The sequence below is a fragment of the Cetorhinus maximus genome, chromosome 6 (genome assembly GCF_964194155.1).
Source record: "Cetorhinus maximus chromosome 6, sCetMax3.hap1.1, whole genome shotgun sequence".
Taxonomy (NCBI): domain Eukaryota; kingdom Metazoa; phylum Chordata; class Chondrichthyes; order Lamniformes; family Cetorhinidae; genus Cetorhinus; species Cetorhinus maximus.
The window spans coordinates 108,313,045-108,328,390 of record NC_135884.1 but is presented as its reverse complement, the minus strand read 5'-3'; the positions used below and the strand labels follow the sequence as shown (position 1 = coordinate 108,328,390).

At 39.2% G+C, this 15,346-nt stretch overlaps 1 protein-coding gene across 2 annotated transcripts in view; it reads left to right on the top strand.

Moving 5' to 3' along the window:
• chd9 (chromodomain helicase DNA binding protein 9) overlaps nt 1–15,346 on the top strand; it is a 252,942-nt gene that overhangs the window by 128,867 nt on the left and 108,729 nt on the right. For both annotated transcript variants that reach the window (XM_078544287.1, XM_078544288.1), the window contains one exon: nt 10,181–10,524. In XM_078544287.1, the coding sequence (XP_078400413.1) occupies nt 10,181–10,524 (344 nt within the window). The remainder of the gene's footprint in view (nt 1–10,180; nt 10,525–15,346) is intronic.

Sequence of the window (15,346 nt, the reverse complement as noted above, 5' to 3'; positions counted from 1 at the left end):
ACTTCATGGTTCTGCAATTCAACTGATTCTCTGAGGAACTAACTGAGTTCTGTCAGGGACATGTATATTTTTCAGACAACATGCAATTCTAATTGTCCACAATTCTAATTAATTTTCATATGAACTTAGAATTTTTGGCCCTTGAATTTTTTTTTTGCAAAATGTAACTTGAGAGAACATATTGTTTCTAGCTAGCTACTAGGAAGAATGCAAACACAGCCAGAGATGTCTTGAACTTTTTTAAAATTATGATTTACCAATGCGCTTTTCTCCTATGAAATGTCTGGCCTATAATTGGTTCCCTCCATTTGTACAAACAAGATGAGGACCTCATTCATGAAATGCCCCAGGCAAGTCCCTGCTAAGTCCACAGTGCTCTTTTAGTGCTCTCTTGCTGCATTGTTTGTGTATTTGTAAAATATGTGACTGTTGCATACTGCTCAAATAGAAGTGTGCAAGTATCAGGACACAATTTGAGTTCAGAGTTGCTTGTACTAGCATACCACACTCAATAGCAAAATACAGAGGAAGAGGTATAGCAAACCACAGCCATTTACATTGGAAAGGTTTTGAGGTAGTTATTTTATTTCATTATATTAAGGATTTCTCTGCATAGAATAGAGTTATTCCTTTCCAAAACAAAAACAGAATTACCTGGAAAAACTCAGCAGGTCTGGCAGCATCGGTGGAGAAGAAGCATTGGCTTGCTGCATTGTTCCAGTGAAGCTCAACGCAAACTAGAGGAACAGCACCTCATCTTCCGACTAGGCACTTTACAGCCTTCCGGACTGAATATTGAATTCAACAACTTTAGATCTTGAACTCCCTCCTCCATCCCCACCCCCGCCCCCTTTCCGTTTCTTCCCCCTCCCTTTTGTTTTTTCCAATAATTTATATAGATTTTTCTTTTCCCACCTATTTCCATTATTTTTAAATCTATACCTTTTATGCCCTGTTAGTCTTATTTCACCCCACCCCCACTAGAGCTGTACCTTGTGTGTCCTGCCATCCATTCTTAATTAGCACATTCTCTTAGGTAATATCACCACCTTCAACACCTCTTTGTTCTTTTGTCTGTGACATCTTTTGATTAACTGCTCCTATCACTGCTTGCTTGTCCCTCCAACCACCCCCACCCCCCACTTCTCTCCCCCCCACCCCAACCTTAAACCAGCTTATATTTCACCTCTCTCCTAATTTTACTCAGTTCTGTTGAAGGGTCATGAGGACTCGAAACGTCAACTTTATTCTTCTCTGCCGATGCTGCCAGACCTGCTGAGTTTTTCCAGGTAATTCTGTTTTTGTTTTGGATTTCCAGCATCCGCAGTTTTTTGTTTTTATCTCGATATTCCTTTCCAGGTATTCATTGTTTTTCTGGGCGATTTTTAATTTGGCATCTTGATTTTTTTTGCTATAGTTTCTAATTTCTGAAAATATGTTATGCAGAAAAAGTTGTGTTTACCGTGACTTGAATGAACCTTTTAATGTATTGGTTTGGGATAGTCGCTGATCCACCAATATGTGTATTAATTTGACAAATTTGCAAAAGCACAGTGGTTAACAAACATGCTGATCCACATGGACCGATGGGAGAGGCTGATCTGTCAGCAGATTTAAATACCGGCTGAGAGAATTGGTGCCTTTAGCAATTTCAAGGTCTAATCACAACTAGAACATTAAATACAGTTCTACATTTAGAATGACTCCAAGCAGCTACAAAATGGTACTTTGCATCCAAGTGAGAACTTCTACCATCTGTACATTACACTGCATAAAATTGTTACGATATAGTAGAAAGCTTTCACTAACCTTCAACAAAATGTTATTAATGAAATTGATTTTTTTGGTATTTTCTTTCAGTTCATTAAAGCTTCTTCCTCATACAAATATAGTACATAAGTTACCTTGTGAATTCGTTTGATCCAAATGTTATATAATTTCTAAAAAATGGAAATTCAACAGGGTGGGTACTCAGTTTGAAATCTGGCGATGTATATTTTATAGTCGCTTCAAAGTACAAAACTTGTGTATTGCCGTAAAAAGAGTCATGCTGTTGAAGCTTTTCATCATTTACTCATCAGGACAGAATTGCAAGAATACCAAATTTCAAAGGAAATAACAACTCTCCTGCATGAGAAAGGGGTGCTGATTGGTTGGCAAGTGGACTCTGGTCGAAGTGTTGCCATAGGGAATGTACCAGGGCACAGTTATCCCTCAAGCTTTTGTTTCATTGAAAAAGGCGCAATGCCTGAACAGATTTTTTCTGTTTGCAAAGGGCAGGCCTCTGTGAATGAATATATGTAGTTTCTAGCAAGCATAAGTGAGCTACATTGTGAGCCTGAATGATGATCTTAAACTGGTTGTTTGTGTAATTCTTAGCTCAACACTCTCACATGCACCCTCACTCTATGATGCTCCTTACAACCTACTACTTTGATCACGTTTTTGGTCATTTTCTCTAATATGTTCTCACATGGCTCATGTCAAAATTTGTTTGATAATGCTCTTTGAAGCACTTTGTAATATTTTGCTATGTTAAAGCACTGTACGAGTTCACGTTGTTGCTGTTGTTCATCCAAGTGGCTACACTCGATGCAAAAAGGCTGGTGGATTTGAATGTAATTTTTTAGTTGGGGTGATTTCTTCAGCTACTGGGTTATTTGTAATTTTGTACGACGTGTGTATGAGAAATAAACTGCTTATTGTTTTTATAATACATATGATGGTACAAATTAGGAGCAGGAGTAAGCTAATCGGCCCCTCAAGCCTGCTCGGCCATTCCATAAGATCTTGGCTTCAACTCTACATTCCTGCCTCCCCCTAGTAACCTTTGACTCCTTTGTTAGTCAAGAATCTATCTACCCCTGCCATAAAAATATTCAACGACCCTGCCTCCACTGCTCTCTGGGGAAGAGTGTTCCAAAGATTCACGACCCTCAGAGAAAAGAATTCTCCTCATCTCCATCTCAAATGGGAGACCCCTTTATTTTTAAACTTTGTCACTTAGTTCTAGTCTCTCCCACAAGGGAAAACATCCTTTTAGCATTCACCCCGTCAAGTCCCCTCAGGATCTTGTATGTTTCAATAAGATCACCTCTCAATCTTCTAAACACCAATGGATACAGGACCAGCCTGTCCAACCTTTCCTTGTAAGATAACACCCCATCACAGGTATCAGTTGAATAAACCTCCTCTGAACTGCTAACGCATTTATATCCTTCCTTTAAGTAAGGAGACCAAAACTGCACACAGTACTCTAGATGTCTCACCAACACCTGTACAACTGTAGCAAAACATTCCCAGCTTTAAATTCCTTTCCCCTTGCAATAAACAAAACATCCCATTTGCCTTCCCAATCACCTGCTGTACTTACGTACCAACGTTTTGTGATTCATGTACCAGGACACCCAGATCCCTCTGTACCTCAAGAGTTCTACGATCTCTTTCCATTTAAGTAATATGCTGCTTTTTTATTCTTCCTGCCATAGTGGACAACTTCACATTTTTCCACATGATACCCCATCTGCCAAATTTTTGCCCACTCACTTAACCTATTTATATTCCTTTGCAGACTCCTCATGTCCTCTTCGCAACTTACTTTCATAACTATCTTTGTGTCATCAGCAAATTTAGCAACCATACATTCGGCCCCTTCATCCAGGTCATTAATATGAATTGTAAATAGTTGAGGTCCCAGCACTGATCCCTGTGGCACTCCACTCGTCACATCTTGCCAACCTGAAAATTACGCATCTATGCCCATTCTTCTGTTTCCTGCTACCCAACCAATCTTTTACCCATGTCAATATGACACCCTCTACACCATGAGCTCCCATTCTGCACAGTGACCTTTGATATGGCAACCGTCAAATGCTGCCTGGAAATTCGAGCAAGGTACATCCACAGGTTCCCCTCCACCCATGTTGCCTGCTACTTCCTCAAAGAACTCCAACATATCATGATTTCCCTTTCACAAAACCATGTTGACTGTGCCTGATTGCATTGAGATCTTCCAAGTGCCTCACTATAACCAGCTCAACAATAGATTCCAGCATCTTCCCCATGGCAGTATGAGATTTTCTTCTGTATCTACCCATATATGGATTTAGCTGCTGCCTGGACCTATGTTGCTTTCCTGTCTCCACCCCCACCCCCAGACTCCTACTTTGCAGCATTCTAGCAATATTGCTGAGGGAAAATGAGCATTCCAGATAGTAAATACAAGATGGATTTGTAGCTCACTTTGGAACAAACAAAATGCTGAAATTTTGTGTTCTGGTTTGGCCCGACTGAGCAGACAGGAAAAGGGATAGAGTCGGTACAGCTGAGTGGCTTGCTAGGCTACCACAAAGGACATTTAAGAGTCAACCACAGTGCTGAAGGCCTGGAGTCACCAGATGGGTTTTTGTGACAATCAACGAGTTTTGTGATGACCTTTACTGGGACTAGCTTTTAATTCCACATTTAATTAATTAATTGAATTTAAATTCCACCAATTGCTGTGGTGGGATTTGAACTAGTGTCGCAGAGCATTAGCCTGGCCTCTGGATTCCTTGTGAAATGACAGTACAACTATGCTACCACCTTCCCCTGGAACTTCCTTCCTAACAGCATTGTGGGTGTACCTACACCACATGGACAGCAGCGGTTCAAGAAGGCGGCTCACCACCACCACCTCAAGGGCGATTAGGGATGGGCAACAAATGTTGGCCTAGCCAGCAACGCCACATCCCGTGAAAGAATAAATAAACAAAAGTGGCAAGGCTGTGGAGCTTCTGGCAAGCCTGTAAAGGATTGCGTTGGGTTTTAATTGGGGGAAATCTGGCAGTCAGTATCTCTGCACCATTAATATTTATTCATCTGCATAGGGTTGCAGCGGTTACTCATGCATTATGGTGCAGTTTATTCGTGCTTTGTCTCCTTTTTTTCGCTATCCTAAATAGGATAAATATTTAAAATCAGTCCTGCTAAAAGACCAAGACTAACACTAAAGGAGGTATTAATGTGAGAGTGCAGTTGTTTTCTCTACTTTCCTTTTTAAATCAACTTGAGCTTCTCCGGAGTAAATGTAAATAGCTGAGGCCCAAGCACTTGTTGGGGTGACCTCTTTCCAGTGGCTTAGATATAGAATAGATCGACATAAAATGAGTTTTAAAGAATCAGTGTGTCAAAAAAATATAAGTACTCAACAACTGAGAAACAGGAATTTAGCAAAATGCTTGCAGTACCCTGCTAGACACAGCTTGCCAACCTGAAATATCCCATTTATTTTTAAGCTGTTTCCATTGATTAACATTACCTCTAACCCCATGAGCCCTAATTTTGTGTAATAACCTTTTGTGTCACACTTTACCAGTTGCTTGTTGGGAATCCAAATACACTACATCCACTGGCTCTCCCTTATTTACCCAGCTAGATCCAATCTCAAAGTACTAACGGATTTGTCAAACATGATTTCCCTTTCATAAATCTGTGCTGACTCTGTTTAGTCCTATTTTGATTTTTAAGCACCCTGTTATCATGTCCCTGATAATAGATTCTAGCATTTTCCTTTCTATTGTTGCCCAGTTTTCTTGCTTCCTCCTTTCTTGTATTATGGGGTTATGTTTGCTACCTCCCAACCCATTGGGACCATTCCAGAACCTGTTGAATTCTGGAAGATCAAACCTAATGCAAGCACCATCTCTGTAGTCCTCTGGCTTGCTACTCTAGTTAGCCACATTAAAGCCCCTTCAAAATTAATTCAATATTTCTAAAACAACCTTTTTAATGGGTATGAACAAGCGTTTTGTTAAATTCCTGTTTCTCATTGTCGAGCACGTAAATTTTTTGGATGCTGATTCTTTAAAACTTACCATTTTATGTCAATCTGCTTTGTTTCTAAACCACTGTAAAGAGGGCACCCAACAAGAATCAATAGCTTGTGCAAGCATAAGTGCTTGCATTGGTTTTGATCTTCCAGAATTCAACAGATTCTGGAACAGCCCCAATCGGTTGTTCCTTGTGGGCTTCACTATGGTACCAAACTGATTTTAACATTCATGTTTAATTCATTCCATACTTTTTAACTTAAGAAAACTGCTTATGTGTATTCAACATTGGTCAAAAATACATTTTGAATAAATTTCATTAAACAGACGATCTTGCAGAGTGTCAACTCTGCCGAAAGGAGATGACACATATCAGTGACATTCTCATTTTAAAGGTGTAGGTTTTGGTGAAAGAGTTTAATCAACAGGCCCCCACTTTCTGAGGCAACACCAGTGAAGATAGCGTGAACAATGTTACGGAATCAATCCAAGCATTCAGCTTCTTAGAGGGAAATCAATCGAATTTAACTTTCACAGGAGCAGTTTAAAAATGAACATTGCACCAAAAATTTATTTACTAAAGCTCCAGGTACCAAATTCCAAAGACTTTTCACTTTTTGAAATTAATGTTTTTTGGATTTTAGCTTCAGTATGTCACTTGAGGCACCACCTGGTTTGAGGTTAGACAGTCATTTTTCTGTGTGGCCTTGCTGTGCTTGCAAACTGTGCCACCTGATGGTCCGTGAAGTGATATTCTGAAAATTGCATTACAATTCACTTGCCAATCCCTCCCCTCCAGGAAATGCCAGCCATCTTGCTGTGATACATTTCCATATGCCTGAGACCCTCTGCTTGTGACCATAGTTCAGGGGTTAACCTTTATGGTGAATACCAAAGGTCATCTGGCCTTGACCTTGCTCAGTGTTCTCTCACACTCGCATCCATTTGGGGACCTCTACAGGCAGATCAAGAGTGAGGATGGGTATCCCTTTCTCCTCTTCCCGCAAAATCCTAACCTGACCAATTGTAACGCCCATCTTGGATCAGTTAACTTTTTTCAGACTGAACATTGAACTTGAAACTTTTCTGCTGTGTAGCTTATTGGTGGAGACTACTAAGAGTTCTGGCTAGCACAATCTAAAATAATAAACAGGCATAGCCTTTCTGTAGCTTTTGTAATTCTCTAAACTGTCACTGATTTTGCTAAAAATAAGCAGCGATCTTTTTAGAATAACTAAAAATTTTGTGATATTGCCACTATTTGCAAATTGTCCTCATTACAAAGAGGACTGATGTTCAGTGAGCACCTGAAGCTATTAAATAAGGTTGAAATGTTAAACAATATTCAATACACCATCTATTATACTTAAATGAATACATTACAAAAGCAGCAATTAAATATGATTTCCAAGGCCAAAAATTTAGAATTAAAATATTTTCATTCAAGTGAAATGAGGATTTCTGCCAGTTTGCTGTCTAATTTTGACCCCATTTAAATTTAATGAAAATAACAGAAGATTGCAATTAATTTTATTTTCCTGTCCTGTGGATGTTATTTTAAGATCTTTGCTGGTATCCATTCAAAATATAAATTTTCTTACTTGTAAAATTTTCTTACAGTTGGCATAAATGTCAGAGGAACAGGTATAAGCTTAGAGAGAAAGGATTTGGCCATTACGATATAAAGGAGCAAGAGATGCAGATACGAACAGTCCTGGGGGATGGTGGGGGTGGTGGGGTAGTGGGGGAGTTGCATTTAAGCCTAGCAGAGTAACAATGGGCAGCACCATCTGCTGGTCCAAGTGAGCAGAGTCTCGACTGTTGTTGAACAAATTTCTATTCATGCTGATGCATTTTCATGCTTTGGTGCATAATTTTACTTAGCTTTATTGGAGACGAGATTTACAAGCCTCTATTTAATTAGACATCCAGAGGTTCTCATATGCAAACAGGATCTTGTGCCGTAGTACCTTGTCTGGATGTGCAGCGATAATGTGCTTGGCAGTATTGATTCAAAGGGAGTACAAATGTTGATAAAAATCATAATGTGTTTTTGTGAAGAGAAGCGTGCATCTTCAGTGCAGCACACTAAATAGGCCATTTAGCAGTTATCATTCAATGCCTTCCTCACGAGCAGAGCCGGAGGTGAAAAAGCGGAGGGCTAGCCTTTGTTGAATGACAAAATGGCTTCTGTGAGGAGGTCTAGAGGAAGGGTAAGTGAAAGACTGAATAAGTGGGAGGAGGGGTTTGGACTAAAGGCTAATGGGATTGCATAACCTTCTTTTCTACTGGTTGGTGACTGAGTCGCAATGCACCGCCATCTTAGCTGTTGCAGCTTTCTTTAGTCTTGTGTTATTTGTTAGCTTAGGCCTAAAGGTGGCATTTGTTCACAATGTTTCAGAGGAGCTGTTTGATTGCCTCTGCCTACCAGTGCTGCAGCGCTGCTGTTAGGCTGATGAAGCATGTGCAGAAATATTATCCAGTGGAGTGCACTGGCATTGGCCTGAAAATCTGTTTGGAAATGCCTGGTGGCAATTTACTTTGCTGTAGTCAGCAGCTCATTTATGGGTGAGAAACACAGACATACTAAGATGTATCTTACTGCTGTATTTAAACGGGAAGCTGTTCAAATTCCTGGAAAGGAGCAGTGGGTAATTGTGGTGTCCTTAACATATTTCAAAATCGGTACTGTAGTATAGCCAGCTTGCTTATAATTCTGTGAATAAAACCAATGCTTTGCGCTTATTGACAAATAATGAATGAAAAAATATTAGTTATACTGGCAGACTAATTACCTACCTTATTTAAAAAAGGCTCTAATGAGCTTCTCTACGGTTGCATGTACTGTAGAGCACGTTGAATGCTGATGGGTTTGAGGCTAATATCTTTGCTTGTATTTAAACTGATCTAAAAATATGCAGAAAAAAGGGCAGTGGTCACTTATTCATTTGTAATTGTAGATCTTTTGTTCTGGTAATTTAATGGTATACCAGCAAATCATTGTGTATAGTCGCAAAAATTTCCTGAGCAGTTTGCATCTATTTCATTTTTTTTCCATCTTATTTTTGTTTTTGCTGTAATTGTGCATGCAGAAATGACGAGTTGTTAGTTGTGCTATATACCTGTAATGGTCTCTTGAGGAAATCTGAGAATTGAAATAAATAAACTGATGTGTTTACGATTTCTGTAGCAGCCTGATCATGGTTTAACCTATTAAATAACAGTGAGTTTTAACTACCATGAATATATTAAATGTTTACTAAACTGGGAAAATTTTCCTCGTTAGCAAAATGTGTAAATACATGCATAAAGCACTCATCGATTACACTGCAAGTAGCAAATAGAGGAACCCTTCCCTTGTATGTAATGAACAGTATTTTTTTTAAATATCTGTATAAATTTGATTTTTTTTTCACTAAATTTGCATTCCGCACTTAGGACATTATCCAGGTAGAAGGTGCCAAATTAGTAAAAGCCTCCATGACTTACCTTTAGAGTTCATTCATTTTTTGGACAGTAATTTTGGATGTGGTGGGGTTTTTTTGCACAGCCTGATAATTGACACAGACTTGAGGGTGGTCGTGCATTTCAGAAGGGCCCAGTTTGAATTCCGTCCTCAAATGTCCCTTGACCTGACCTCCTCTTAGTGATCAAGTTTGCCTGACTAAGTACTCCAGCTCAGGAGTGGGAAAACTGTTGGAAACTTCTTGCCCCAGCACACCACCTGCCAGCTGATCATGGAACAGCATTGATGGGAGTCATTGAGACATCTGTAACTTGCACCCTACTTTGTTAAAGACAGACCCCTCATGTGGAAAAAGGCAGCATTGAGGAATCCATAATAATGGAGGATTATAGACCCTATTTAAAGACCTTCGTTGTGTGTATGTGCAGGCACTATGTAATTTTCAGTGTACCGAGCAGCCTGGAATATGTACTGCATTCTGGGGAAATGATTCTATTTACAGTATGGCAATGTTGGCTTTCTATATTGTGTAGTATACACTTTAACAGACGTGGGAAATGTGTATAGATGTGTTTGTGTAGTGAGAGTAAAGCAGTACTTACCTGTGCTTTGTGCACGTATGTATTTTTGAAAATTCTTCGTGTATGTAAAATTGATCATTAGCAAATGAAAAGTTTTTGTATTCCTTTGACTTTACAGTATAAATATACACTCCTCCATCCTTGCTAGGTCTTGCATAAAGGGAAGAGATAGACAGTGTTATCTTTTGCAATCTGTATATTTTTTCTTTTCCCTTTTCCAACCTCAATTTAAGTTACACCCTAGTATGCATACTACATCCCGGTAATAGTTTCTCTTGATGTAGGTATAACTAACCTGTATGCATTCTGTCTCTGTTTTTCAGCCTCCTTCCTCTCAGACCACCATTGATGGTTCTAGTCCACAAACAACACAAATTGTCAAATTACAGAATGCACAGCTGATGACTGGAAACAAACAGCTAAGAAAGAAGGAAATGCAGAACAAGCAGGAGAAAGCTAATCGCATCATATCGGAAGCAATCGCTAAGGCTAAGGCACGTGGGGAGCAGAATATCCCCCGAGTGGTAAACCCAGCCTGTTTATCCACTGGGTCTGCTCGAAAGGAAGAAAGGAAGTCCAGCAAGTGCAAAACAAAACAAAAAGACAAAGAGTCAAAGAAGTCTAGAGCTGGTTTATGTTCTAAGTCAAAGGATAGAACGAAAATAAAGTAAGTTGACTAGCATCTCTAAAATGTACAAAACTAATCTTTTTGAGCAAATTAACTGGATCGGGTGCATGTATTTAAAAGTTAGCCTTTTAAATTTGACACACTCTGCCACCTGTGTAAATATTTTGAAATTTTAGCTTTGAATATTGCAAAATAGAATTGGTGAAATACCCAATTTTCAGTGTTGCCTTTTTCCACATCAGGGGTTTTTCTTTAACTCTGAATGTTGATTTCAAATATTGGCTTCTTAAAATAATGAAGGATTTTCAAGCCCAAATATTCAACCACTGCTTCTAAGCATCTTATATGAAACCATAGTATCATAGTATGACACAACACAGGAAGAGGTCACTTGGCCCATTGTGCCTGTGCTGGCTCTTTTGAAAGTGCTATCTAATTAGTCCCATTCTCCTGCACTTTCCCCATTGCCCTGCAAGTGTTACCTTGCAAATATTTTTCCAATTTCCTTTTGAATATTATTTATTCTGCTTCCATTTTAGGTTAATTTTGGCACTTACCAAAATTACATGTATTAATAGCAAGGAACAGAATGCTTTTCTGATTTTGACACCCAGGATCAAACATGCCAAGGTCAGGTATGATTTTGACAATGGCAAAGTAAGCCTTGCCATACTCTGCCAAAACAATGTACCTTAACCACATCATCAGAAGGTCTTCCTCCTACCACACCAATATGAGGTTTCTCACACTAGCTGCTCTTGTGGCTAGTTCTGTGCTGTAGATTTACATCCACTAGGAACAGTGTGAGAAAGGCCAAACTCGGTTCTCACACAATCCTTTCAGGAAAAGCATTCTAGATCATGGTAACTTGCTGTGTAAAATAAATTCCTTCTCATTTTGCCTCTGCTTCTTTTGGCAATTACGTTAAATCTGTGTCCTGTCTACTACCCATTTTGCCACTGGAAACTGTTTCTCTTTTTATTTACCCATTATGACTTTGAACACCTCTGTGAAACTCCCCTTAACTTTCTGTGCTTTAAGGAGATCAACCCCTGCTTCTCTAATCTCTCCCAAGTAACAAAAGTCCTGCATTCCTGATGCCAGTGTAGTAAATCTCCTTTGCACCCTCTATGTGGCTTTGTCATCTTTCCCAGTGTGGTGCCCTGAAATGAATGACTTAAACTAAATGAAACCAATGAGGAAGCACATAATGATCTTGAATTGGAGCAAACCAAAAAGTGATTTACCTTTGGAATCAAAATATATTGTATCAACTGGTGCTGTTAGACCAAAAGAAATAGAAGCAAGGATGGGTCAAGGACGCAGTCATGTTGATATTTTCTTCAAATGTGGTGATGTAATCACAGACCTGGATTTAGTGTTGCCAGATTTCCTGCAGGACTGTATTGGCAGTTAAAACAAATTTGTAATAAGTATTATTTGGCCATTCTACCCAGATTGAATGCAATGTGGTGCACCACCTCTGTTACCTTCAATTCTTCCACATACTGGGAGGAAAAAACTATTAACTGTATAAATGTGCAGTCCCATAATGTTAAATAAAGGACCGACTTGAGCAAAAGAATGAAGGCAGGAGGAGAAAGGGCAGGCCTAGATTTAACATCCAAGAGATTTTCGTTTTTACCAACTAAAGAGAAACAGGGTGGGAAAATTAGACACAAGTTTCATCTCCAACCATGAAATTTGCCTCATTTTCTGTTTCAGTTAATGGAAAGAAAATGTGGTGGCTTCTATTAAGGACATTGACCCACCCTTTTCACAGTTGCTTTTTACGTTCTCACCAGGTGCAAAAGATGAAATCTACTGCATTATCCTTTCATCTTGGGGACCTATCTTACAATTTCAGTTTGGTGATTAAGAAGTGTTCTGGCTACTTTAAGGATTGTGTTTGAAATGAATTTGGCTTTTCTCTCACTGTTTCCTAGTGGATATAAATGTACAGCACAGATCTTGCCACCAGAGCAGATAGTGTGGGAAGCCTCAGGATGGTGTGATCAGAAGATCATTATGATGTGGTTAAGGTGCATTGTTTTGGCAGAGTAAGGCAAGATTTGCTTTATCGTTGGCAATATTGTACTTGAGCTTGAAATGTTTTGTCCTGGGTATCAAAGTCGGAAAGCATTCTGTTTCTCACTATTGACATGCCTAATCTAAGAGTCAATATATATTTATGAATAAGTATGTGACGTATGAGGTATGTGAGGACATGCTAAAGAAGTTCCCAATGGTGATCAGCTTCAGGGTTCAGTAATGGATAAACTCCCCTAGTTTAGCTCACCAAACTTGACTATAACAGCTGAAAATTGTTAAAACTGAAAACGTTGCTCAAGGGGTAGCACAATGCACTTTTTAAGTAATAATTCAGAATTGATCTCTTTCATAAAGTTGAATGCTATTAATTATATAGTTGATTTGCCTAGAAAATTTGTTCTTCGACAAAGGTGACTGTTAAAATAGAAAATACCCGGGCTATTACGTTATTCAGTAATACAGTAAAAAAAAAGCACTACTTCTGTATAGGATGTCTAAAATGTATACTGCTGTCTCTTATCAAACTTTCCAGAGGCCAATGTATTTTAGTGTCCTCAACAATTGGAGGGAGGGAGTTGGGGGCAGTGGTTGATGGAAGCAGGAAATATTTTAAGCTTGAATCAGAACTTTGTGTGTGTTTTACTTTTGGTGAATCTTTGTTTTTAAGACAAGGGATGTCATGGGTGAAAACTGGAAGACCTTCTACTGTGTTTCATTTCAGTGTCGCCCATTTCCAAATCGGGTTCTGACTAGGTCCAACACCTTAAAGCTCTTTTGCTCAAAAAATGTACACACAATGTGTCTTTGAAGAACACATTACTGTATCACTTAGGCGCCTCTTAAGAACAAATTTTTTTAAAAAGTTTTGATGACTAATTATAGTTGAAAAAGTGAAACTGGCAAACGAACAAATGGTCCAAATATAAATGGTTAAAAATGTTGAAAGGGAATATTTGTCCCCTGTTTTTCTCTCACACGTGTGAATGGTGTATATTCTTGTCCTGGTTTTTATACCAGGATACACTGACAACCTGTTTGGATATATTTGTGCAGTAATTTCATAACTTTTGAGACCTGAGGAAAGCAGGCATGGACTGGCGGCAGCACTGATGCACGAGAGTGCATGGCCCTTCTGGTTGTCTTGGATTGGGTCAACTGTTTTTCATTATGGATGGATCATGTATGTCCTTGTTGGCGTTAACCTACCGCTCTCTGCAGGTGTGCATTCTGGGGATTGTAAAAGGAGTGAGAGTGGGAGGTCAAGAATATATGATATTTTCCCAGTTCTGGGAAGAGCACTGTACATTGTGCACATGGGTGTAGCCATTGAGAGATGAAATGCATCTTTTTGCAGCTAGCCATAATCGCTGCGCTGCCCGGTGTATGTCTGGTGACAGATTTAACAAACAGTTAACTGACCTTTTAGAACTAAGGAATTGACCCTTTAACAGTGTCAAATAACTACCACACTCCGTGTTCTTGCAAATGCAACATTTGAATTTTATTGCGATTACACAAAACTTGGGTGTGTGAACTACGTGAATAGTGATCAACTTCAAGAGCACATAGGGTAGCGGAGAGGGTGGACAAGTGGCAGATGAAATTTAATGCAGAAAAGCGTGAAGTGATACATTTCAACAGGAAGAGTAAGGAGAGACCATATAAAATAAAGGGTACTATTCAAAAGGCAGTGCAGAAGCAGAGTGACCTGGAATCATATGTACACAAATCATTAAAGGTGGCGGGGCAGGTTGAGAAAGCGGTTAATAAAACATGTGGGATCCTGAGTTTTATAAATAGGGGGATAAAGTACAAAAGCAAGGAAGTTAAGTTAAACCTGTCTGATACGCTGGTTCAACCTCAACAGGAGTATTGCATCCAGGTTTGGGTATCCCACTGCATGAAGGATGTGAAGGATTCGACAAGATGTAGGAAAGATGCACGAGAATAGTTCCAGGAATGAGGAACTGAAGGAATTTCAGTTATGTAGATAGGTTGGAGAAGCTGGAGCTGTTCTCCTTGGAGCAGAGGAGATTTGATAATGTTCAAAATCGTCAGCGGTCCAAACAGATCAGATAGGGAGAAACATTAAAAGGTGAGGGCAAAAGTAGCAACAGCGACATGAGGAAAAGTTTTTTTTCACACAGCGAGTGGTTAGGACCTGGAATACATTGGCTGAAAGTGTGGTGGAAGCAGATTCAAGTGAGGTTTTCAAAAGGGAATTGGATAATTATCTGAAAAGAGAAAAAAACAGGGCTACATGGGAAAAGGTAGGGGAGTGAGACTATGTGAGTTGCTCTTGCACAGACACAAAGGGCCAAATGGTTTCCTTCTGTGCTGTAACTACTCTATGATTCCATGAACATCCTTACTTCAGCACAATGGTGCCACTATTAATTATTTTGGTGTGCCTTAGTAAATAGTATCATCTATGTTGAGGAATATGTAATGAACAAGCACAAATGGTCATGATACTGCATGCTGTTCAGCACTAGAAAAATATCTCTATGGTTCTAAGGAACCTTAATGTTGAACAAATGTATATTTCCAGCTTAGAAATTTATTGTCCCTGAGTGTGAATATGGTCCCACTGAGTAAGGTAGCATTGACAGGTCAAGTGTAAAGATATTGTCAAAAGGATTAACAGACAGCATTCAATACATTTTGTAAATCTATTTTGTGGAGAGTGCATTCCAACAATGTCAAATAAGATATGACATCTTGAGAAAATTCTGAATATGGGCTAATATTCTTGAGTACTGAATTATATCCTATCCTGGTCCTAAAGCAGTGACTCCTTCTCACCCAG